This window comes from Monodelphis domestica, chromosome 1 (genome assembly GCF_027887165.1).
Source record: "Monodelphis domestica isolate mMonDom1 chromosome 1, mMonDom1.pri, whole genome shotgun sequence".
Classification (NCBI taxonomy): Eukaryota; Metazoa; Chordata; class Mammalia; order Didelphimorphia; family Didelphidae; genus Monodelphis; species Monodelphis domestica.
The window spans coordinates 352,758,322-352,783,398 of record NC_077227.1 but is presented as its reverse complement, the minus strand read 5'-3'; the positions used below and the strand labels follow the sequence as shown (position 1 = coordinate 352,783,398).

Here is a 25,077-nt window from a genome sequence, read left to right as displayed (position 1 = left end):
CCATTTATCAATTGGAAAATGACTCATTTTCTTATAAAGTTGTCAAAGTTCTTTATATATTTTAGATATGAGATCCCTATCCAGAAAACTGCCTATAAAAATGTTTTTATTTCAATTTTCTGCTTTCCTTCTGGTTACTAATTAGTTTTAGTTATACAAAAACTTTTAAACTTAATGTTATCAAAATTATCCATTTTATATCTCACAATGTGCTCTTTCTTGTTTATTCATGAATTCTCTCCTATCCATAAATCTGATAGGTAATATGCTCCCTGTTCAGTAAAACAATGTTTTTAAAAGTAGAAAATACTAAATAAATATGAGGAATTTTTAATATTATGTCTCCAATATTCTCTGAACTATGGGGATTCTCTTTTTCTGTCCTGACTTAGTGGAATCAGGAAGATCTGGAGTCAGGATCAAAGCTGATAAAATCATAATAGGTGAAGGATCCTGGGTCAGAGAATCATCAAGTCACTAAATCATAAGCAAGAAGGAACCTTAGAAACCATCTAGTCTAATCCACTCATTTTTTTCAGACAAGAATATAAGGGGTCAAGCCCATAAGATGGGGGATAGCTCAACAATTTATGGCATCTAAATATAATAAATTGAGCCATAAAAAATGTTGGTTATAGTAGATTCAGAAAAGTGTGAGATTTCTATTAACTGATACATGGTAAAGTGAGAAGAACCAAGAGAATAATGCATTTGTCACAATAGTTTAAAGAAAATCAACTCTGAAAGACCTTAAGAACAGTGATAATTGTTTATTTAGGTATATGCTCTGGAGTTTTGATTTCATAAGATTGTTCACAATCAAAAGTGAATAATACAGAAGTGTGTTTTGCATAATAATATATATATAACCCAGAAAAATTTTAATTCAAAAAAAAGAACAGTAAGCAAGTCAGTGACCAATTATGATTTCAAAAGACTGACTGAGGGAGCAGCTGGGTAGCTCAGTGGATTGAGAGCTAGCCCTAGAGAAGGGAGGTCCTAGGTTCAAATCTGGCCTCAGACACTTCCCAGCTGTGTGACCCTGGGCAAGTCACTTGACCCCCATTGCCTAGCCCTTACCACTCTTCTGCCTTGGAGCCAATGCACAGTATTGACTCCAAGATGGAAGGTAAGGGTTTAAAAAAAAAAAGACTGACTGATACATGCCTCCCAACTCTTGGTAGAGAGGTGATGAACTAGAGATACAGAATGATATACATTTGCAGACATAGTCAATATACTAATTTGTTTTGTTTACCTATATTTATTTGTTACAAGTGCAGGTTTCTATCTGGGGCAAAGAGAAGTTGATGAGTAATGATCGAGATAGAAAAAGAAGAGAGTTTCAATGAAACATCAAAAATACACAGAAATTAGGGGAAAAATGTTCAAAATGGGACACATACAACCAAAATAGTTTTGTTAGCATTGGCCTAAATTAAATACACATGTTTAAAATAATATATAACAAAATTCACAATTCTATATATAGCTTTTTTCTATTTCAAAATGTTCATGTTTATTTATGCTCATTAAGAAATTATTAAAAAGAAAGATGTTTTAAAGAAATGAAGGCCCAGTAAACTAGTACTTACTTCCACCTTCTTTTAACTAGAAAATTTCTATCTCTTCCCTACTTTGTGATTCAGAGTTGCCATACTATGAGGCTAATAATAATAATCTCTTTCCCCTACAATCAGTTTTGTAATCTCAGAGTCTTTGACTCTTTCCCCCTTCTTCCTTCATCCCCATAATTTGTAAGTTGTCAAATCTAGTCATACTAGACATACATATCATAGTACCCCTGTGACTTACTCTCTCAGGCATATCCAGTTTTGTCCTGTCATTTCAAAATTTCTTTCCTCTTCTTCCTTCCTTTTCCATCATATCCTCCAAAATCCCCTAGTAGACCCTTAAAGCTCCCCTTCATCTTAGATCTCTTCTTCTCACATTCTTTCAGTATTCCTTTTCTCGATAGAATCTAGCTTCTGGCATTCCTAGCCACCTTCTCTATGCATAGTAGGTGCATAATAAATATTTATTGATTAGTTGATACTCCTCTCATTTTTTCCTGGCCTAAAATGAAGAGTAAACATATTCTTTGATCTTCATTGTCATTTCTAGGCATCTATCTGCTACAGTTAGTCAACAGCCTCTCCTTTTTGAAGTTCATTTCAAAAGTCTACATCATTCCACCCAGATCCTTACACTTTGCTGGACTCCAAGTATATCTATCTCCTTTCTCAAGAAGTTAGGTACCTGAATTAGACTTCTTCTTCATTCCTACCACTGTCATCATTCCTTTAATATCAAACCCCTTGCCCTCCCAATTCACTGACTTTTTCAACATTCACTAAATGTTCACTTTACCCCAGTCGCCTCTAGGAGTCCCTGAGGTCATGCCTTGGTTTTCACCATCAACCAAGGTTATAACTGGAGTTGAGTAGTAGAAGGTGTTGCTGATAACACTTGTTTAGAAATGTAAAACTCCAGTAATGTAAAGATTGGTCATAGATAAGGACTGACCCTGTCATATCACTGGAATAGGGAAGTTCTGGAGAAGGAAACTTCCTTTACCAAAGTTTGTCAGAAATCTCTAGTCTTAAAAGAGATGTCTAGCGCACTAAGAAGTTAAATACTATGTCTAGCATCACAGAGCCAATGGGTGTCAGAAGTATCATTTGAACTCATGTCTTCTTGACATAGAGAGTACAGCAATCTATCCATTATGCCTCTTAATTCACTCACTTAAAATAATAAGCTACCAGGTAACTTGCTAGTGGTCATCCCCAGATGAGTTCATGCCTGGGACCACTCCACTCCTCCCTCAACAACTTCAAGAAATGTTTAAAGATTTTCCATGAGCATATTTCATTCTGTTTGATCCAAACACATTTATGCTATGTCAAAAAAAATCATATATATGACTGCCATTACTCGTAACTGTGCTACCTCCATTAAATAGAACTCCAAAATTCTATTCTCTGGTCATAATCACCTATCCTTAAATCTCTACCTCTGCCTCATTAAACCTATTCTTTGCCTTAATGAAATCTCCAATTACTTTATGTCTTCCTATTTTTAGTCCATCATCATTCTTCCTCCAACTTTACTCTCTACCATACTCTACTCTTCATCATCTCAACCATGTATTTAAACAATTAGTTTCTATACAAGAAAAATAGTTTCTATTCTATACTTACCTTGAATCCCTTTTCCTCTTGTCCATTCACCATGCATGCCCTGCCAAACCCGAAACTAGTATTATCACAATGACTTTCTTGATACTTTTCTACTTTGTTAAGAACTGCTGGAGAAAGTTGCAAAATCATACCAATAAAGTACCCTTGGAAGTTTACTGCTACATATAAATAATACTTTTTGTCTTGCCCAATTGACTAGTACAGTCCCCAAAGCAACTATTCCAAACTTTCTCTTCTTAAATCCCTACACCACCATCTCTCTACCCCAAAAGAAGACCTTCTTCTCAAAAAAAAAAAATTGAACCAACATGGCCTCCTTATTTTCCACTACTTTATACCTCTAGCATCTTCTATATCCATTCTGTACTTCTTTGCCCCCTAGTTTCTAGGAGAAAAAATGACCCTTCTCTCCTCCCCTCCAAATCTATCTCCTTTACTTTTGTCCTTGATTCAATCCTCCTACCACCTCTAGGAGTTTGTCCCTTTATTCATTCCTTCTCTTTTATTTTGAATTTCTCCTTACATACTGGCTCCATTTCTAATACCTACAAATCTGTCCAGGTTCCCCCATTATTTAAAAAAATATCTACTTGATTTAGCCATTTCAAGTTGTCATTCTACAGCAAACTCCTAAAAAATTATCTATACTTACTACCCATACTTTCTCATGTCCCACTCATTTCTTAAATCCTTTTGATCTGTCTTCTGACCCCATCATTCCAATGTTCTAAATTATGTCTTAATTGCTAAATACAGTGGCCTTTTCTCAATATTTATCCCATCAAACCTCTCAGTTTTTTTATCCTATTAAATAAATCCTCTCATAATGAATATGTTATTTTCTTCCACTCTCTCCTGATTTTCCGTCTATCTATCCAACCTACACCATAGTATCCTTTGCTAGTTAATTATCAATCTCTCATCCCCTCAGGCTCTATTTTGGGCCCTTTTATATCTTCTCTACAGTCTCAGTGATCTCATTCATTCCCATTGTTCAATTATTAACTCTAACATTAACTGCTCATGGGTAGGATGAGCTAACATAATAAAAACGACCATCCTACCTAAACTTATTTAATTATTTAGTGCCATATCCATAGAACTATCAAAAAACATTTTTACTGAATTAGAAAAAAAATAATCAATTATTACCTCTATATAGATAATAACACCCAAAATCTATGCATTTAGCCCTAATCTTTGTCTTGACTTCTAGTCCCACATTCTCATCCACCTGTTGTACATCTCCACTTGAAGGAGGTTACATCTATACTTCAAATTCAGCACATCTAAAACAAAACTCATTATCTTCCTCCTCCATTTAAAAAGCCCCACTTCTGCCTCCAAATTTCCCCTTTTACATTGAAGATAACATGATCCTCTAGTCACACAGGTTCACAATATCAGCATCCTTGGCTCTCTCCTATTCCTGCTTCCTACTGACCAATCATTTGCCAGATTCTATTGGATCTATCTACACAATGTCTGGCCCCCATCCCTTCACTCTCTATTGAAACAGTCACTGCCTTAATTAAGTTCCTCAGTACCTCTTGTCTGTCCTATTATAGTAGCTTCTTAATTACTCTCTCTGCTCTACCTGGTCTTTCTCCTTTTCCAATCAATCTTCTACATATAAACCAAAATCTCCACTGCTCAAAAATCTTCACTAACCCCGTATTGCTTCTAGAATTAGCTTTAAATGTCTTGAGTATGCTATTTAAGACCCTCCACAATGTGGAGGCAAACCTACCTTTATATACATTTTATATGACTTCATTAATGTTCGTCATTCACATTCCAGGCAAATTGGCCAACCAGAGATTTCTTGAACTCAACATTCTATTTCTCATGTCTGTACTTTAACACAGGCTAGAATGATTTCCATCATTTCCAGACTTCAGAATCCTTAGCTTGCTTTCTTCAAGGTTCAACATATCCTTTTAAGCAAAACATTTCCTGATTCTTTTAGTTGTTAACATTGTGTTCCCTCTCAAAATGTCTTGTATGCATTTATATGAATGTCATATTTCCAATGTAAAATGTAAGTTCGCTGAGAGGAGGGACTGTTTCATTTTTTGTTTTGTATCTCCATCATGTACACATCTATCCAAATAGCTACTATGTACCTCACACATAGTAGAGATTTAGGAAATTAGTAGAGATTAGGAAAATGTTTGTTGACAAATTAAATTTCTGCTTGTTTCTGTACCTGTGTCTGTGTTTTGGTGTCTCTCTACCTATCTTTGTACCTTTGTGTCTGACTTTTTATCTCTCTAGTTCTAAACTTGTATTTTTGGTGTCACATTTTAATTCAATTCAACATCTACTGTGTACAAAATACTGTACATAATGCTGAGCATACAATGACAAAAATGACAACCTCAGGAAGTTTACTTTTAACTGTGAGGGATATGGCATATACAAAGATAAGCAAATCCAAACTCTTTTGAGAAAGGGAATAAGTATTTACTAAGTACATACTATGTACCAGGCATTGTGCTAAGCATTTTACAAAAACTACCTCATTTTATTCTTACAACAACCCCAGAGGGTAGATGCTATTATTATTCTTGTTTTACAGATGAGGAAACTAAAGCAGATAGGAATTAAGTAATTTGCCCAGAGTTATGCAGCTAGGGAGTATCAGAAGCTAGATTTGAACCCATATCTTCATTACTCCAGGCCCACTGTTTTTTCCATGGTGCCACCTAACTGCTCCTGTTACTCACTAAAAGGAGAAAACACTAACAACTGGGAGAATTAGGAAAGGCTTTGCTTACAAGAAGGAATCTCAATTGAGCCTTGAAGAGAAATAAGGATTCTATGAACAGACAGTGAGGAAGGAGAACATTCTAGGCATAGATATTAGCCAATGCAAAGGTTCAGATGTGAAAAATGAAATGTCAAGTTCAAGGAACATCTAGTAGTCCAGTTTTTTGAAATATGAAATATATATATTGCACATTTAAAATCTATATCAGATTGTAGTCTGTAGAAGAGACAGAAAAGGGTGGAAGGGAAAGGGAAATTTTGGCTCAAATTTTTTTAAAAGAATATTGTTGTTTTTACATTTAATTGAGGAAAAATGAAATATTTTTAAAACATATATAAAATGTATGAATAGAGTTGTATGAAATAAACCTGGAGAAGTGGGTTAAAAATAGCTTAGGGAGAGTTTTACATGACAGTCTGAGGATGTATTTTATCCTAGAGACAATAGGGAGCCATGAAAAATTCTTGAAAAAGAGAAAGGCATTGTCAGTCCTATTTTTTAAGAATATTCATTTAGGGGGCATCTAGGTAGCTCAATGAGGTGAGAGCCAGGCCTAGAGATGGGAGGTCATAGATTTAAATCTGGCCTCAGACACTTCCTAGCTGTGTCACCCTGAGCAAGTCACAACCCCTATTGCCTAGCCCTTACCACTCTTCTACCTTGGAAGCAATACATAGTATTGGTTCTGTCAACATGGAATCTAGAAGTCCCCAAACTTGTAGCTTAGAAAGATTTAGTGATTCCCCATTTTTATTTAGCTGGGAGGTGAAAGCCTCAGTGTTGAGACTGTTCCTGTGAGAATCCACAATTCACTTCAGATGGGGGCTAAGCCCATGCTGAGCTAAGTGACTCTTTGGCACTATAGGCAGTGTGTCAGTCTAGCAAGTTGAAAGTCCTAAGTTCGATCCTCAGAAGGAGGGTGTGATATACTGGGAGAGGCTTCTGGAGACTAGAAGAGTCACTCAGCTTCAGCTTGGGCTTAGTCCCCATCTGAAGTGCTTGAATTGTAGATTCTCACAGGAACAGGCTCAAAACTGAGGCTTTCACCTCCCAGCTAAATAAAACTGGGGAATCACTAAATCTTTCTAGGCTACAAGTTTAGGAACTTTTAGATTCCATATTGACAGTTCTAAGGCAGAAGGTAAGGGTTTAAAAAAAAAACAAACTAAAAAGAATATTCATTTGGTATGTTCAGTCACTTTGGGTGCCACCTCCTGCATTTAGACTTTCCTGATCTACACAATTGTTGGTGCTTTAGCCTTCCTCAATTTATCTTATATATTTTTTATAGGAACACATATAATTTTCCCAAAACATATAAGTTTCTTGAGGGTCTTTGCTAACCCAATGACTCTCAGAGTGCCTTGAATTGAATAGATGTCTTACCTTGTTGAGTCCAACTGAATTGCCCAGTATCACAAAATTTTACAAATTAAGTGACAAAATGGGTACTGAAATTCAACTTGACTCCCAGACCAGTGCTTTTCATATATCTATGTATCTTGCTTCACTATTTGAAGGATGCAATATTTTATCCCTTTTGGCACTCCCTCCACCAAATACTCTAAGTCTGATGAAGTATCTTTATGAATTGCAGGGAATGAAAAATATCATCACCTGTTGGTGACCTTTCACCCTCCCTTTCTCCCCAACAGTGATAAGCTTCTCCATAGTTAACAAGGTTGGCCTTCTGGTAAGAGACTTCCAATATACCACTGGGCCTAAATCTGACATCTTTCTAGCTTAATAGGATTTATCAGAGCATGTATACACTGGCATAGACTAGGAAAACCAAGTTTCTCTCAAGCTACATGACAAACCATCAGAAATTTTTAGAAGGCATATATATTATATATACATATAAATATATATGATAGAACACAGAAATATACATAATACATTCACAAATGCACATAGCCAAATTCCAATTTACAGCCATAGTACATGTGAAGAGAGAGAGAGAGAGAGAGAGAGAGAGAGAGAGAGAGAGAGAAAGTCATAGAAACATACATATACAGACAAAGGTTCATTCATACATTCACATACATGCATAAGTATACCATTAGGTGAACATGACTATTTTCACACACTACCTTTCCTCCTTGATTTTCCACTGCTCCCTCCGGAGCTGTGTGAGGTTTCTTTTTTTATAATCTCCTAGTACCTCAATAATAAACCTAGGGTACCAGGTCTTTGGGGAAGAGATGAAAACCTCAGGTAGATAGTATGATAATAGTAGGAGAGAAAGAGGAGGAGTTTTGCAAGAGGAGGGGGAAGGAAGAGAGAGGATAAGAAAGGAAGGGGAAAGGAAGAGGGAGGAGAAAAAAATGGGGAGGGAAAAAGAGTGACAGATACTCCCTGAGCCAAAAGTTCCAAACCCCTCCCCTCCACTCCACATCCCCTCTAAAACCCACATTTCTCTCCAGTGCACTTAGATCTATTGAAATCAATCAAGAGAAGTCTTTCAGATGTCTTGGAGGAGAGAAGATTGACCCTATTGGAGGAAAAAGGAGGGCTGTCTTCTCCTCAGCTAGGTAAAGAAGACCCAGGTAGCTGTATTTCTTTAACCTGAGGAATGGGTAGGAAAGAGGGCCTACCCTATCTCAGGAGAATGTAGTTGAGGGTGAGAGCCTTCCCACCTCAGCATCCCTAGGTCGGAGAGTAGGGGTGAGGTCCAGGGAGTTCAACATGGCTTGAAAATCTCCTGGCTATTTGTTAATCCACTGTGGGTCCCACTGCAGCCCAGTAACTCCAGGGAAAATCTGACTAATTTTTTGTCCTCAGCCCCGCTAAAGGGAGCAAGAGAAAGGGAATCTTTAAAAAGAGCCAAAGCAAGACCAATACGAAGGTTTCTACACTTGGTGGATGCCAGGCCTCGAGGGTGGAGGAAGAAGTAGGGCGGTCTGGGGAGAGATCACTCAAGGACTCCTGATTCCAAAACATAAGAAGTCACCTAACCTTACTGTTCTTTGCATTTCTTTCTACTATACTTAGAAGGGAGAGGAGGGGAAAATAAGAGAGGTCCTAAGAGGAGAAAGATAGGTGAGGGGAACCGGGAGGAGGAGAGTAGAGGAAAGGGAAAAGAAAACAAAAATGAAAAAGAAGAATTTTTCTATAAGAGGAGAGAAAAACAGAGTGGGGGGAAAGGTTTTTAGTTGAAAGGAGGAAGCGAAGAGGGGACAGAAGCCCTGCAGAGACGAGGTCAGGGAAAAGGATAGGGAGACTTGAGAGCCCAAAACCCGAAGACATCCTGTTTGACAAGTGAGGAGAGGGTCGTCCCTCCAGCCAGTCTCATTTTTTTCTTCCTCCAGCCGCAACAGTCACGGGGACTGAGTATCTGCGCTGGCCAGATTCGAAGCTTAGTCTCTTCTGTACTGGCCTCTCCCTCCCACTTTAATGAAAACTTCAGTTTAAAATCTCTCCCCACCAAATCAAATGACGTTGGTTTCTTTCTCTCCCGATACTGCAACCCCGGGTCTTGGTCGAGCTAAATTTCTGAAGTCCTTGTAAAAAGGTGTTCAAGACCTAGAGATTAAGAAGAAGAAAAAAAAAATGTCTTTTATCCAGTCCTCCCCTTACCCCAGAAAAGTGAGACTATCTACCAGCACTTCACGAGTTAATGCGTCCTGGGGCCTAACACGCGATTGGTCCGTAGGAGGGGGATAGCAGGTTTTCGGAGCCGCAGGCCAATGAGCTTTGCTAGTGGGTGGGTTTGAAGAGACTAGGGAGTGTTTTCCCCCTTTCTCTCCCCCACCCCCCCGCAACACACACACTCCTCCTCTTTCCCCTCCCTCCCCCAGTTTAGTAAATTAATGCAGCGAGAAAGTCCGAGGAACTGAAGGAGTCCTGTCTGGGGTGGGGGAGATGGGGAAACTGGAGGCCAGCGCCGACAAGTGAAAAAGAGAGAGACCATTGAAAGAATTCTCCTTTCCTGTCCAGCCGGATCGCCATGAACCACCCCCAGCCACTGAAACTTGCCCCGAGCCCTCTCGCGTCTCCAGCCCCAAGCTATGGGACACCTGCCCTGCAGCGATCATAACTTATCTGGCGGGTGGGGGGGTGGGGGGAACGGAGAAGCAGGAATCGCGAGGCGACAGACAGCAGCCAGCCTGGAGGTAGGGGAGCGAGCCTCCCCGGACTCTGCCTAACACATTCCCTGGGATTTAACTGAAGCAGGCACCCAACGCCAACCACATCCCTGCCCCTCACCTCGTTTCCCATACCTCCTGCCAGCGCCAGAGCCGAAAGCCTTCCCAATCCACGATGTTTGCCGGGTCCAGCCGTCCAAGGCCAGCCTTTTGATCTCCGCAGGAGAAATATTTTTCTTCACCTTGCAGGGATCTTTCCGTTTAAATGAAAAAAGGAGGAGGGGGAGAACAAAAGGGAACAAGCCCACCCTAAATACACCAACTCATCCCCTCCACCCTAACGCGACAGGGAGTGATCAGCCCAGCTAGAGTTTATTAAGCGGCAATACTCTCTCCTTGGTCTGAAAGACTGGAGCCAGGAGCTATCCGTGGTTCTGAAATCCACCTTCTTTTCCTGTGGGGGTTCCACCCCCAACATCTGGATTGTACTTTTTTTTTTAATCGCCAGTGGAAAAGTCCCAGCGCTTGATTCACCTGGTTTTGTAAGTGTCAATTCTAAACATCTTTCTGCCCCTAAAACTCGTGGACTACAAAAGCATCGGACCTGGGAAAATGTGCTGCTTTAATACACTTAGGCTCTACCTTTGGGAGACGATTGTATTCTTCAGGTATGCGATTTTTTTTTTCTACTGACCACACCGCGGTGGTGCTGGGATGCGGAGGGAGAGGTGGGGAGAGCGGACTGGAGGCGGGTTCTGACCAAGTTCCCCCCTCCCTTTCGGGCTGAGAACCTCTGCATTCGGGGCATGCTGTCTGATTGGTGTGGGGAGGTAGGTCTGGGGGCTATTGGTCCCTTAGACAGCTGTAGTTCCGCTTGCCGTGTCTTATAACCCCTTTACTATAGCTCACCCACCTCCGTCTGCATGTTGGCTCACACACGATTGAGGACTTTAAGGGGGAGCAGTATGAGTTACTGAGTTTAATGAGGACTGCATTCTCTTTAACCGCAGTGCCGAAAACCCTAGCTCTCCGCGGTCTGGGAGCGGAGGGACAACTAGTGGTGGGGGGGAAGGTTGCACTTGAGCTCGCTGGACACACAGAACATTCCATATGCTCCTTAGTTTGTTTTCTGTTTGGGGACGTAGGGAGGAAGAGGAGAATGAAGAGGGGCTTGTAGAGTAGGCTCACTGCTGATGCAGCTTGGGAAGCACGAATTTAGAGGATGTTTGGAAGCACACAGATGAGTTTTTTGTTTTGTTTTTAAAAACAGCCGTTTGAAAGCTGAACCTCAGTTTCCTCTTCTGAAAAATCAAAGAGCTAAACTATAGTTCGACTCTTAAGGTACCTTTCAAATCAACCATTCTCTTCTATATTTTAGGGTCCCTTTCCGTTCTGTGTTTTATGTTGTAAGAAGCTTTACAACTCTGACATTCTATCTTCTGTATTTTAAGATCCTATCTGACTAAATATCTAACGACCATGATTTATGAGCTAAAATAGCCAGGAAATACATTCCCATTCTAAAACTTTAAGCTCACCCTTCCCCCATATTTTTTATTCTATCATCCCAATAGATTAATAATTGTTGGGTTTTCAGGTTCTTTTTTATTTTTAATTAATATCCTTTATTCTATCAAAGAAATGGAGAATTCTTTCTTATTGCTAATATCCCTTTGTGGATTTAAAAATCAGTGCCCTACAGACCTGCATCTCTCAGACTAGAAGTGGTATAAAAGTGCCAAACCCTTTGCCTGGGAAACCTTGAAACAGATAGCCCTGTTGTAAGTGGGTGAATCATCCCATGCTCAGAGAGGGTGATGATAAATGTCATATACTCGAATTGTAAAAAATCATTCTTCCCTCTCAACCAGCAGGGATCATTCATCTTCCTCATTTGGGCTGCCCGCCTCTTGTGCTTCAACCTGGCAGTTGATTAAGAGTCATTTCAAAAACAGGCAATGTTGGGGTTTTTAATAAGTAACCAATGAATGTTTTTCTCCCCCAGTACCGACAAACAAGTGTCGGGGTCTTGTTATTGTCAGGCCTGATGTTTTATTAAAGAACAGAGGACTCTGCTTATGATCTGTCAGTTTGGCTAATGAATTGGTTGGCTTATTGACTGAAGGTTTTTTTTCTCTCTCCCCTTCCCCTTTGGATTTGCATAGTCCTAAGGCAGCACCCAACCAGGGTATTCCCTTTTATTGTCTTCCTTCCTCCAGACTGCAAGAGAAAATGAAAACAACGCACACATACACACACTTCAAATTTTTCCAGGATTTCTGCTTCTAACCTCTGTTCCCAATGATACTTTTATAAACTAAGCAAGAGAAGATAATAGGGACAAATAGAAATTATGGAACCACATGGGCCTATAAAAAAAATAGCATGGTACAGTGGAAAGATAACTGGGCTGGGGAGTCAAGAGATGTAAGTTATATTTCCATCTTTGTCACTAACTCACTGTATACAACCTTGGACAAGTCATTTTTCCCTCTCTGGACTTCAGTTTTCCCACTCTATTAAATAAAGAAGTCGATCTCATGATAATCTATAAGGTTCCTTATGGCTCTGACATGCTATGATTCTATGACTTTAAAAGAAGCATTCAGTTTGTCCTCTCAACTAATGATGTCAGATCTTCCCTCCCCTAAAGTATGTGGTAGAACTGCAAAATGCTGAGGAGGTAGGCCAGTGGGTAACATTTGTATGCAAAAATGTGCTTCTCCTTTTGGCTTACAGGAGGTAGGACTAAACTAGAGAGATTAAAGAGCAAATTAATAGAACTGAGCACATCTTTCCTTTTTTTAATGAACACTTTGCAGTGTTTGATATTTCTGTCTCAGACATTGCATTTCACAAAGGGGAGACATGCTACAGAAAAGAAAGATTTGCATTTTAATTGTTTTGATAGGATTGTGGAAAGACTGGGCTCATTCTGTTGGTTGTAACGGAAAGTCTTACTATGCTCATCTTCCTTCTCCCTCATCATTCTTTAAGATATGTGATATGCAATGTGTATGAGTAATGATATGATTCCATGTGCTCCTGAAGAATGAAATGCTACATCTTATGCATGCTTCTGGGTAGTGAGAAGTGGGGGTAAAGAGGAGTAGTAAGTAAAACTGCATTTAATGCACTGGACCACCCACCTTTTTAGAGGTTCATGGGATGACAGTGTCTGTATCTGGAAGGGAGCTTAGAGATTCATTTGTCCTACACACACACACACACACACACACACACACACACACACACATTTTACAGATGCAGAAACTGATGCTTAGAGAAGTTAAATGATTTTTCCCAAGGTCACAAAGGTAATGAATGTAAAAATTAGAATTAACAATGATTTCTTTGCCATATATAACATAAAAGGCATAGGAATTAAATGAGAGAAGCCACATCAATCATTTTTCAAGAGGGAAAAGAAGGGTCATGATGAGGTGACATCACTGGGTTCCCTTTGTCCCATTATTCCATATCTACTCTGTGCACTTGGCCATAGAGATTCATAATTTAGGCCAGATAATGGAGTAAATATTTCTATCTTTACTTAAAAATGGGGTTTTATTCAGGGATATAGGAGAAAGAAACAAGCAGCACTCCAGCACTGGCTTATTTGCACCATATTCGATATATACAGATAAACTACATAATTCCTATGCAAGATATTAAATGATGTCAGCAGCTTATCTTGTGAGGAAATCTTAGGGATGAAAATGTTCTGAACCCCATACCTACTACTTCATAAACTCTCATGTGTTGGTTCCAATAAATCTGACACACAAATAAACCATTAAAGCCCTAGAGAAAGCAGCCCCTTCCACTACTGGGTTCTACAGCAAAGCTGTCACTGCCTTAGAAAGAACTGTAGAGAAGAGTAATATTTACTGATGTGTGGCTAATGACAGGACAGTGCAAAGAATCTTTGACCCAAAAGAATAAGGTTCTAATCCTGGCTCTGCTAACTCACTGCATGACCTTGGGCAACTCATTTAAACTCCTTGAAACTCAATTTCCATATCTAGAAAATGACAGGATTGGACCAAAGCAATGCAATTATTATCGCATTAGAGATAATTATCTCTAAGTTCCCTTTGGGTTCTGCCTTCCTATGATCTAAGGTCCCTTCCAGACCTAACATTCTATGTTCTAAAATCCCTAACTGACAGTCTTTGGTAGCCTGCACAATCATATTTTATGTTCTATGTTCTAATGTCCTCTACAACCCAGATTCTCTGTGATTTGATAGATCTGAGCTATAAAAGGCAAATTTTCTTTCACTTTCTGTGGTCCTTCCTAATGAGTAGTGACCACCTTCTTCATTTTCCCGATGAAGCTGCAGCCTCCTTTAGTCCTGCCTAATATATTTTGGCCCTGCTGAGCAATAACCACAGAGTTGCTGAAAAAGAATACTTAGAATTGTCCAGGTTGCTGAAGCCTTTCCTTCAAAGTTCCTTCTTGACTATAATGTTAAGTTTGAATTACCAATAGCACCCTGAATTTGATGAACTCATGTAAGGAGAGTTATAATTTAGGCCATGCAATGGGGTAAAGAACATCACATCTGATATTTCCAGGGTACTTCTTGGACAAAAAGCTTAGTCTGTTGTTTTAAGTAGTTTTTCAGCTAGTAAATAATCAATATTCATTTTGAAAGCTGGCGTGGGCTAGGGATAGGGGTGGTCACCCCATCTCTTAGCATGGATCAGAGAAATTTAGGAAATTTAGGAATTTAAGAAATTTAGGAAATCAGTTTTACCTTATTCATAAAAAGAGGCAGAATCAGTGTCCTGATATGGTGAGAGTGCCACTTGTGACTCAAGAAAATTATTTAAGGCCTAACTGGTCCAGTAACTAGCTATGTGTCCTTAGACATGACCCCTCTCTTAGACTCAATGAACTCCTCTGTAAAGTAAGAACTGGACCAGGTGGTCCCTCTAGCTCTGATATTCTGCAAGGTCTACTTGTGTGAGTATAGGTTCCTGGCTAAGGAAGCCCAGGACTGATTTTTCTCAATGACTTCTACTGACTCTATTCTTTCACTTTTAACATTTGCTGAGCTTCTGAACCCTTGCTGTGTGCATCCACACCATGCCAAGCATAGGGAAGGTTAAGAGGAAGTGTCAAAGGAAGGCAGCAAATGCCATATTCTTGGTCCTCACAGAGTCCTAGCAGTTTAAAAAGGGGATGCAGATGTATTAAAGGTGCACAAAAAATCATTTCCTTCAGAACAGAGATGCCCGCAGAGCTCCCCATCAGGTGGCTTGCGCAAGCGCCCTGCAACACCATTGCATTGATGCGGGCGTCATTAGCTTTATTTCCTTCATCAGCTGGCAGCAGCAAGGATGATTTTCGAGATGGATGGAGCTGCATCCTGGGCTGGGGAGAGGGTAGGGGTCTTAAAACAATTCTTCAGGGTTGCATAGCATTCAGCAATGGAAAAATCACTGGCCTGAGAGTCAGGAAACATGGATTTGGGGGAGTAGTGGACTCTAGGCCTGGCATTTCCAATGACCAGTTTTGTGGCCTTGAGCAACCATTTCTCCTCTCTGGCTCTCAGTTTCTTCACCTGTAAAATGGGAATAATAATTTTTTTTCTCTATTTTGCCCCGTAAACTGTTGTGAGGAAAGGTGTTTTATAAACCATCATCTTGGCACAATGGAAAGATCACTGAGCCTGGAATCAGAGGACCTGGGTTTGAGACCTGGATCTCCTGCTTAATGCCTTGTGACCTCAGCCAAGTCTTTCCACCTTGAATTTTCCTGATTTTTAAAATGCAAAAAATCATACTTATTTTACCTACATGATAGGATTGGTTGTGTGCATCAAATGATATAACAGATGATAATCTCTTTGTAAACTAGAAATCAATACATGTCCATCACTATTAAATAATAATAACAAATAGATATATAGTGCTATTGAAATGTGAGTTATTTTTATTATTCTAATCTACTATAAAAATCACAGGCTCATAATATTTAGAACAAAAAGGCACCTTGGTCCAAATGCTTTGTTATTAAGAGGAAGAGACTAAGATCTTAGAATTAAGTGGTTTATCCAAGGCAAGAGAAAGAAGGATTCAAATCCAGGTCAAAGTTACTGCTTTGCGGATGGAGCAGGCTGGTACTTGGACATATGAGATCAAGAAACACCAAGTGGGTGGACAAGGGAGACATCAGACTTTTCTCAGAACCTGCAGGCATAATGACCCCCTTGGTCAATCCAAATCCCAATTAGAAAAGGGCATAGAGAGTGGCACTGTGTCAGTTTGTGCTGAAGTCCCCCACGCCCATGGCAAGGGCTTCCCTGCAGATCTACAGCAGTCTTCCGCCTAAGTCCACCCAATGGAAAACTGCACTATTGGGGCAGCTCCCAAAATCATGAGAAAAGCTGCCCTCAGTAAAATGGTGAGCTAAACACCGGGGCTTCAGGACTGGGAAAGGGCAAAGGATGGTCCTTTATTCAGCTCTGCTACCAAGCTCTGTGATGAAAGCCTCTTCAAGGAGTCGAGGGCCCCAACGCTTTTGAAACTCCCCATAAAGGCTCCCATTGTGGTCTTCTGAAGTTGATATTGTCCGGTTATCCCGAGGCTAATTCAGTCCAATTAGATTACCACTCGCAGTCTTTGAATTCAGATATTATTCAGTGTCAGGAGCTAAATGAGTTTGCCGTTTTAACGGGGAGTCACTGCCAGTCATTAATCTGAGGTTTGACACTGGCCACGGGAGTCTTTCTTTAGTCAAGCCAGCTGGCTTACAAAAGCAATGTCACTAAGCATCTCAGGCCCCATTCTCCCCCGTGACCCCCACCACTCTGTCCTCCCTGCCTGGGCCTCACTTCCCAAGAAAGAAGACACCAGTGCTGAGAACCTCCTGGCTGACTTGCAAAATCAGATTTTGCACTCAAGTCCTCCAATAATAATAAATAGACCACCATGATAATGAAAGCAAATATTGAGATTGAGTCCCATACAGTTACAAAGCATTTTCCCGGTGTTATGTCATTCAGTCTGTACAGTAGAGATTCATCAGCTGGCAGATAGGCAGTGGAGGAATTATTGCCCCCTTTGTTCAGATGAGGAAGCTCAACTTCCAAGATCAACTTATCAGAGATCTAGCAGCCTGATGTAACAGAGAGAGCATCAAATGTCAAGTCTGAAGGCTGAATTGAAGTCCCAACTCTATCACTTACTACCTATGGGACCCTAGACAATTCAGCTCCCCTCTCCAAGGATCAGTTTCTTTGTCCATAATTTGGAGGTGATTGTCCTCCCTTTCTCCTTGCCTCACCTGAGTCTTCTGAGGAAAGCATTTTGTGAACAATAAAATGCTATAGAAATATGAGATCCCATACTCAAGTCCATTGGTCCTTCTGCCACCCCAAACATAGATCATATGTTCCTTTTCAGTTTTTGGAAGACACAGAGACAAGCTGTAAACTGCTTGACCTGGGGAAATCTGGAAGAGGTGTGTGTGTGTGTGTGTGTGTGTACTGGGGGGTGGGTTTCTAGTTGTCATGTGCATGAGGGATTCTCAGTTGGCTGATCTGGGGTGGGGGGAAAGGGAATATAGAATTCACATCTATTAATATTATCATTGCATTTCTACACAAATCAAATGGTTATCAGTGCAGGGCTCCTTAGACTTTTAGAGATCTGTATCATGTAAATAATACTGTCTGATCTCAGGATTCCCCTCTCTCCTTTTTCCTTCTTCTCCCCAGACTTTATAGCCATGACTGTATATGAACTCTGATCAGTGCAGTGAGTACCAGCCATTCTGGAGCTACACTGTGGCATTGCTCATTGGCTGATTTTAACACTCCGCTCTTTCCTAAAAGCAGTACCCAAAGAACACTTAATTTCTTTCTTTTAATTAAAGCAACTGCTATGACACCAACGAGCAGGTATAACACCAAGTTCATGTGACTATGCTTTCCCTAGAAGGTTTACACCATAATTTATCAAAGCTGGTCTGACCATTGAGCCATTATCCCTCTCCTTCTGGCATTTTCTGAGCTGAGTTGTAAGAGCAAGCAGCAAATTGTACATCAACTCTGTCTAGCCAGGTCTGCATTTCTAATTTTCTCAACTCCTTGCTTCCCTCCCTTTTCATTTCTCACACACCCTAACCCCCAGCTTTAACTGTAATAACTCCTGCAGGCTTTTAGGTCTTTTATTTGTTTGTTTTTCAAGAGAGGCAGCAAGGAAAGGGCGAAGAGGGGTGGGTAGTAATATAGTCTGTCCCTAAATATAGGCCAGCCTTTGGAAATCAAATCAGAGGAGAAAGTAGGTGGCTAGATAGATGGATTGATGTAGATTAATGGATAGATGGGTAGGTGTGTGGATGAATGGATCTCTGAAGAAATTTTAATGCATTTAGAGAAGCATAGATAGATGGATGTATTAACAAATAACACCAATTATAGTTTACATTCAAGTTTTATTAAAGTCAGATTGGGGAGGGGGGGCATGTTTAGTCTTTTTTGTACCAATATAGTATTCTTTCCATATAGGATAGGACAGACCCTTTTATGATCTCACTTATTACAAATGATATTCATCAAAAAAAAAAGTCATCAGGGCAGTTGGGTTTCTCAGTGGATATAGAGAGCCAGGTCTGGAGATGGGAGATCCTGGGTTCAAATCTGGCCTCAGACATTTCCTAGCTATGTGACCCTGGACATGTCACTTAATCCCAGTTGCCTAACTTTTATGGCTCTTCTGCCTTGAAACTGATACTTAATAACAATTCTAATATAGAAGGTAAGGATTTGTGGTTTTTTAGGCATCAGTATTGAGGGAAAAACATGGATTTGTAATCAGAAGATTTGGTCTCAAATCCCAGTTTTATTCCCTGTATGACCTTGAGAAAGTCATTGAATCTCTCTTAAGCCATTTCTCCATCTGTAAAATGAGGAATTAGCCTAAATTCTCTCTAAAGTTCCTCTGTACCTAAGTTTCATTAAACTATATAGATACACTTTTATGAACTATTCTTCAGAAGGGAGATTGATTCTCCTCCAGGTGCCATCACCAGATCTGTTTAAAACTGTTTCTAGCAAAGATCATAAAAGTGTGGGGTTAGATGGCTCTGCAAAGTCATCCATACCTATTCCTCAATAGGAATCTCCTCTACAGCATCCCTGGCAAGATGTTATCCAATTTCCACTTGAAAAACCCCACCCTCATGATGGAAAGCTCACTTCTTCATAAACCAATGTACGTTTTGGATAGCCCTGGTCATTAGCACTGGACCATCCTATTTCTTTCATCTGGGTCTAATAACATACATCTATGAGAGAACTAACTGAAATTAGTTGGCTGACAGATTGTAGCCAAAGGCTGGCCTATATTTAGGGATAGACTATATTACTACCCACCCCTCTTCGCATTTTCCTTGCTTCTTCTCTTGAAAAACAAATAAAAGACCTAAAAGAGCAAGCAGCAAATTGTACATCAACTCTGTCTAGCCAGGTCTGCATTTCTAATTTCCTCAACTCTTTGCTTCCCTCCCTTTTAATTTCTCACATACCCCAACCCCCAGCTTTAACTGTAATAACTCCTGTATTACATATTACATATTTGTTTGTTTGAAAAACAAACAAATAAAAGACCTAAAAGTCTGCAGGAGTTATTACAGTTAAAGCTGGGGGTTGGGGTATGTGAGAAATTAAAAGGGAGGGAAGCAAAGAGTTGAGGAAATTAGAATTGTGGCCTTAGGTTCAGTCTAGGTCAGGATTCAGGCTTGGGTCAGGGTTAGAGTTCAGTGTTTAATTACTGTTAGGACTTAGCCTGAAACCATGAAACATAGTACAGAGCAAATTAAGGTCAAAGATATCAAACTTAAATTTTTCATGTTCATTATTAAAACTAAATCAATCAATCTAACCTGAAACCTTCTTGTATCACTGACAAAATTAATTTGTTTTTAAGAAAGGAAAGAGATATCTTCCTTTGTGACTTTTGCTTTCTTAGTGATGTCCCTAGTTATTGACTGCCAGGATAGCCCCACCAGATCACTGAAAAAATTTTAATGCATTCATAGAAGTGTAGTGTCTAGGGCAAGGGGGTTGATAATTATCTTGTTCTATGGCATTATCAAACTCTACCTAGGGGGCTGCCTTCAGTTCTGGATATCATATTTTAGGAAAGGCATTGGCAAGCTGAAGCAAAACCAGAGAAAGATGACCAATACTGGTAGTGAACAAGGCAGCATCTCTCCCATACAAGAATAGGTGGAAATTTTCAACTAATTTATTATTTTAACTTCCTAACAATTAGTGTTGTCCAAAACTGGAATGGGTCATTTTGGAAAGTGAGCTCCCCATCCTTAGAAGAATTTAAGAAGAAACTTTAAACACCTGTAGGTTATGTGGTAGAGGGGATTCCCACTCAAGTAGGGATTGAACTAGATAGCCTCTGAGGTCCTTTCCAGCTCTGAAATTCTATGATTCTATCTATCATCTTCCCTGGGACTCCCGAGTTCTTCTTTTCATCATAACTAGTAAAGCCCAAACTCCCATAAAAGGAGAGAACTTGATGAGAATAAACCTTTTAGAGAAGGAGAAGCACCATTCCCTTTACTACCGTAATCACTGAACATGATTCTAGAGACCCTGGAAGAGGCAACTAGTGTATGCCTAAATTGAAAGATGCTCATGATTTCCTTTGGACAGGAAATGAGTGGTGGAGATGTCCACTGGGGCAAAGGAGAGGTGGGGAAGATAAAAGAGTGATGGTGAAATGTCCAATCCCAGGGATTGTTTAGATTGTTAGTGAAGATAGTTCATCCCTACTCTAATCAGAGGTTAAGAAGATATTATTGCTCTAGACTAACTTCAGAAAAGTAAAGTGAAGATACCACCTTTGATTCTCCCTATAGCATCAAGAACTCAAGTGCAGAGTCATAAAAGAAAGAGATTGTCAATGTTCAGGATGAAGATCTGAGATGAGGGGTGAAAAAGAGTGATTCAGCAATCAGTAGGCCCCAAGGGAGACATCAGAAAGACGGTATTTTAGAATAACATAGAGGCAGCTAAAGTAGCACAGAATAGAGGGCCAGACCTGATGTCAGGAGAAACTGGGTTCAAATCTGGACTCAGACTCTTCCTAACTGTATGACCCTGGGCAAGCCACTTAGACAAACTGCCTAGACCTTGCCCCTCTTCTGTCTTAGAATTGATACTGACTGAAGGTAAGGGCTTTTAAAAAAAGAGAATATCAGGCAGTTCTATATGAATATGGGCTGAGAAGAATCACCTCAGCAAGTCAGGAATGTATATTAGCAGTCCTTAACCCCTTCAAAGAAAAAATAGTTGAGGAACAATAGAAAAAATAATCATAATTTTTATTATTATAGCATAATATAGGGAAAAAGCAGCCTTGGGCTGAAAATAGTTGCTACAGATTAAACTGAAAAAGAAAAAGGCTAGAATGTCTGTATCTGGTGAAGGGGGAAAAGCCATAAGAAAATCATGGAGGTGGTAGCTCAGAAGGAACAAGAAAAGAATTCAGAGTAGAAAGCCCAAATAATCTTTTTTTAACCACATTTTTATAGGGTGTTAAATTTGCAGACAGACCCTGAGTTCCTTCCCAGCTCTGAGATCCTGTGATTTACATACATTATCTCATTCAAGCTTCCCAACACACCTATGAAGTGGTTACTGCAGGTATTATCTTCCCATTTTACAGATGAAGAAACAGGAAAGGAAGTCAAAGAAGTTAAGTGCCTTGCCTATGATCACCTAGTTTATATCAGAGAAAGCATTCTAAACCAAGTTTTCCTGATACCAGGCATAAGACTCTACTCCAAAACACTGCCTCTAAGAAAAGATTTAAAACAAGCAAAACATTCAAAGAATACTGTAGGATTCAGTGTTCTGGGAGGTGAGGAAGGAAGGTCCCAGGATGTATTCAATCCATGGCACCTAAAAAGAACTGAGAGAAAAGGAAAAAAACTAAATCAGGACTTTGAAAGGGGAATGACTATGGCTCCAAGATGAAGAGGATTGCTACTAACTCTGAGTGATTGTGGCACTTCCTGGGGCTATACAGAAAGCTGAGGACATTCTTCTGATACAAGTAATCAGTAAACATGGTTAGAAACCATTTCTGATGTGTCTGTGATATAGGGCACTGAGAGCTGTGAGGGATAAAGTGTGTGGGGAATATCAGTGTTGGACTTGGGGTGATTAGTGATGTGAGCTAAAGAAAAAGAAGGATTAATGATATGCCTAGAGAGAGACTGAGAGAATGCAAAATGGTGTGTGTCCCTGTTTCCCCGGGAGAGATTTCTCCATTAATTTGTTGACCTGTAGGTTGGGCATGAATCCCCAACAATTAATGGACCACTTCAGGCAAGGGAGCCTGAAGGAAATTGGATAGAGTAGAAATTGGGACTCCTAGAAGCTGCCACACTCTACTGGTGCTAGGACTGAGTGAATGTTAGTACCAGGGCCATCCCATGATTCAATTCCAGGGTTTAGGGACAGTGATGACAAACCCTGACTATTTGAATATCATAGTTCTGACCCCCCTGAAAGTCTATACATAGGGGGGAAAAGAGCACCCAACAAAGGCAGAAGCATAAGAAGACTCAGAGGTTGGAGAGTGCTTGAGATTAGTGTAGGCATGAATGCATGCATGTCATTCATACCTTGAGGAGGGTTAGCCTTAAGAACACTGGGCTTGTGTGGTAGAATTTATTCTAGCCTGCTGAATCTTCTCATACATTCAAGGCAATTCAATATATGAAAAAAGGCTTTGAATGCATGTTAGCCTATTTACCATACCCATAGCATGCTTTAGACTCTGGAAACCAGCTTAGGAGAGTCGAGTTAAATTAGAAATTCAAGAAATATAGAAGCTAATAAAGTTTGGTGGTTTTATTCCTTGAATTAACTTATAATCACCTTGCAAAGGAGTGAGGCTTTGTGCTCTCAGCTGATCTCAAAAATCCAGCCAAGGCCATGAAAAAAGATTCCTGTCTATGAGAACAACTCCAAAGTCAAGCCATGGGGATATCACACTTTTCCTCCTTCCTTTCTCTTGCTTTCACCCTGTCAAGTCAAGCCAACTAAACAAAAGTTGATTTGCAATGGCCCAACCTAGAGCATATAGATATCAAATGATGATATCTATATATCCCCACCAATTTTCTTTCTAGACCCCCTAGGAACAGAGGAAAACTAACCAATTTACATCAGATATGAGACCTTTCCCATACAAAAGGGGAAAGCTGAGAAGCCATCTTTTATGAGCTTCTAATTCCTCCACAACCCTTTACCCCCAAACAATTGTATTGGATGCACACCTGGAAATTTGTAGCACCACTAATCCCTATACCTCATGAGTCCTCAACTGGCTATTCAGAACATTGCCCAATAAATCTTGTTTGGGTACATAAAAATTTGTGAGTCCCCTTCTCCTCCCAACTGTGCATGATGATTTACCATAGATTAGTTCATTGGGAGAGGTATTAGGCACCAAATGCCATAATTAAAATGAGCAGGAGAATTTGATCAATTATTCTGCTCATTTTAAGAAAAAACAATTCTAAGAGACTAAATGAATGGAACTAATGCAAATGGGTGTCAAGAGTAGGGCTAGCTTAGTTTGATGTTGCCTTTGGCATAGAAATATCTGTCATGGAGTACCATTAAGGGTTATCAATGGAAATGTATGTTAAACTGTACTAAAAAGTGCTAAACTGATTCAAACTAAGGAACTCTGTTACTAACTTCTGACCTTGAGTAAATCCATTCTACCTCTAGATCTTCGCTTCAGAAGATCTTTAAACTTTGAAATGCTAAATGTAAATTAACCTCTTTTCTTATCCCTACCTTTCCTTCTAATCCCTCTTATTTGCAATTGGTTGTGGCCCAGGCCCTAAATTCTCTGAAGGCCAGAGATAAAACTGTGTCTCTCCATTGGTTTCCTTGGATTATATATCATGAGTTGTGTCTGGGGGAGGGAGCAGAAAGTAACATGACACAGTAGAGTATTCATTGGATTAAGACCAAAAGATATGGGTTCATTTCCTAACTAGAAACTCACCAGCAGGTAACTTTCTATCAGTGCTTCTCTCAGTATGATGCTCAATTTCCCCACTTATAAAAAAAGTGAGCTAGATCACCTGTATTCTAGTTGTAACATTCTCTCTGTTCTCTGTTCCAAGGTCCCCTACATCTCTGCTATTTTATGTTCTAAAATCCCTTCTAACTCTAGCCCTCTATGTTCTAAGGTATTCTGACTCCTACTCTGGTGTTTCATCAATTCTTTGGCCCTATGGTTGTGTTGCACTTAACTAATGCAATTCTGAATAAACCTCCCAATCAACCACAATATCTGAGGATATTGAGATAGGAGAAATCCCCAGCAATCTGTAACACTAATCAAAATGCACTTCACGAAGCTGTCAAGTCAGTCAATGGCTCTCATTACCTCCCAGGCAGAGAGTCTTGGGTTTTCATTTGCTTGTTTACCAGATAAATTTTTCTTGAAAAGTGCATGCTTGCAAACAGAGGCTTGGACCTTTGGAGAAAGAAATATTCCATCAGGTCAGCAATCAGGAGTGGTGACTGGTCATTTGGGGTATTTCAAGCATGGGGACTTTCAACAATGGAGGGAAGTCATAATAATAAGAGAGAAACAGATGAAAGCCAAGTGGTTAGGGTCCAACTGTTGCACTAAGTAGAGACTCATTTTTATAGCCTCAAACTTCTCACTGAACATTCTTTCCCCCTGATTAATGGAAATGTTCAGGAAGGGCAAGTGAGGGAATTTGAAGAACTTGGGAGTCAGGGAGAAATAGTGTGTTTGTGAGACAGAGAAGGGTCTGATCATATAGAGGTAAAGATTCCTTGATGTCCTCATGAATGTCTCCTACCAAAGATCCCTTTATTCCCATTGTGCCCCTCATTGATGTACATTCCCCAGTCTCCTACTACATCATTTCATTCCTCTTTAAATGGCAACAATGCTACCTTCTACTCCCAGGGACACTG

General features: G+C 39.9%; 1 protein-coding gene across 1 annotated transcript in view; it reads left to right on the top strand.

The window, feature by feature from the left end:
• The first annotated feature begins 9,802 nt into the window (after window positions 1-9,802).
• GLRA1 (glycine receptor alpha 1) overlaps window positions 9,803-25,077 on the top strand; it is a 103,169-nt gene continuing 87,894 nt past the window's right edge. The window contains exon 1 of the mRNA XM_056816652.1: window positions 9,803-10,732. Within this exon, the coding sequence (XP_056672630.1) occupies window positions 10,677-10,732 (56 nt within the window). The 5' untranslated portion in view covers window positions 9,803-10,676. The remainder of the gene's footprint in view (window positions 10,733-25,077) is intronic.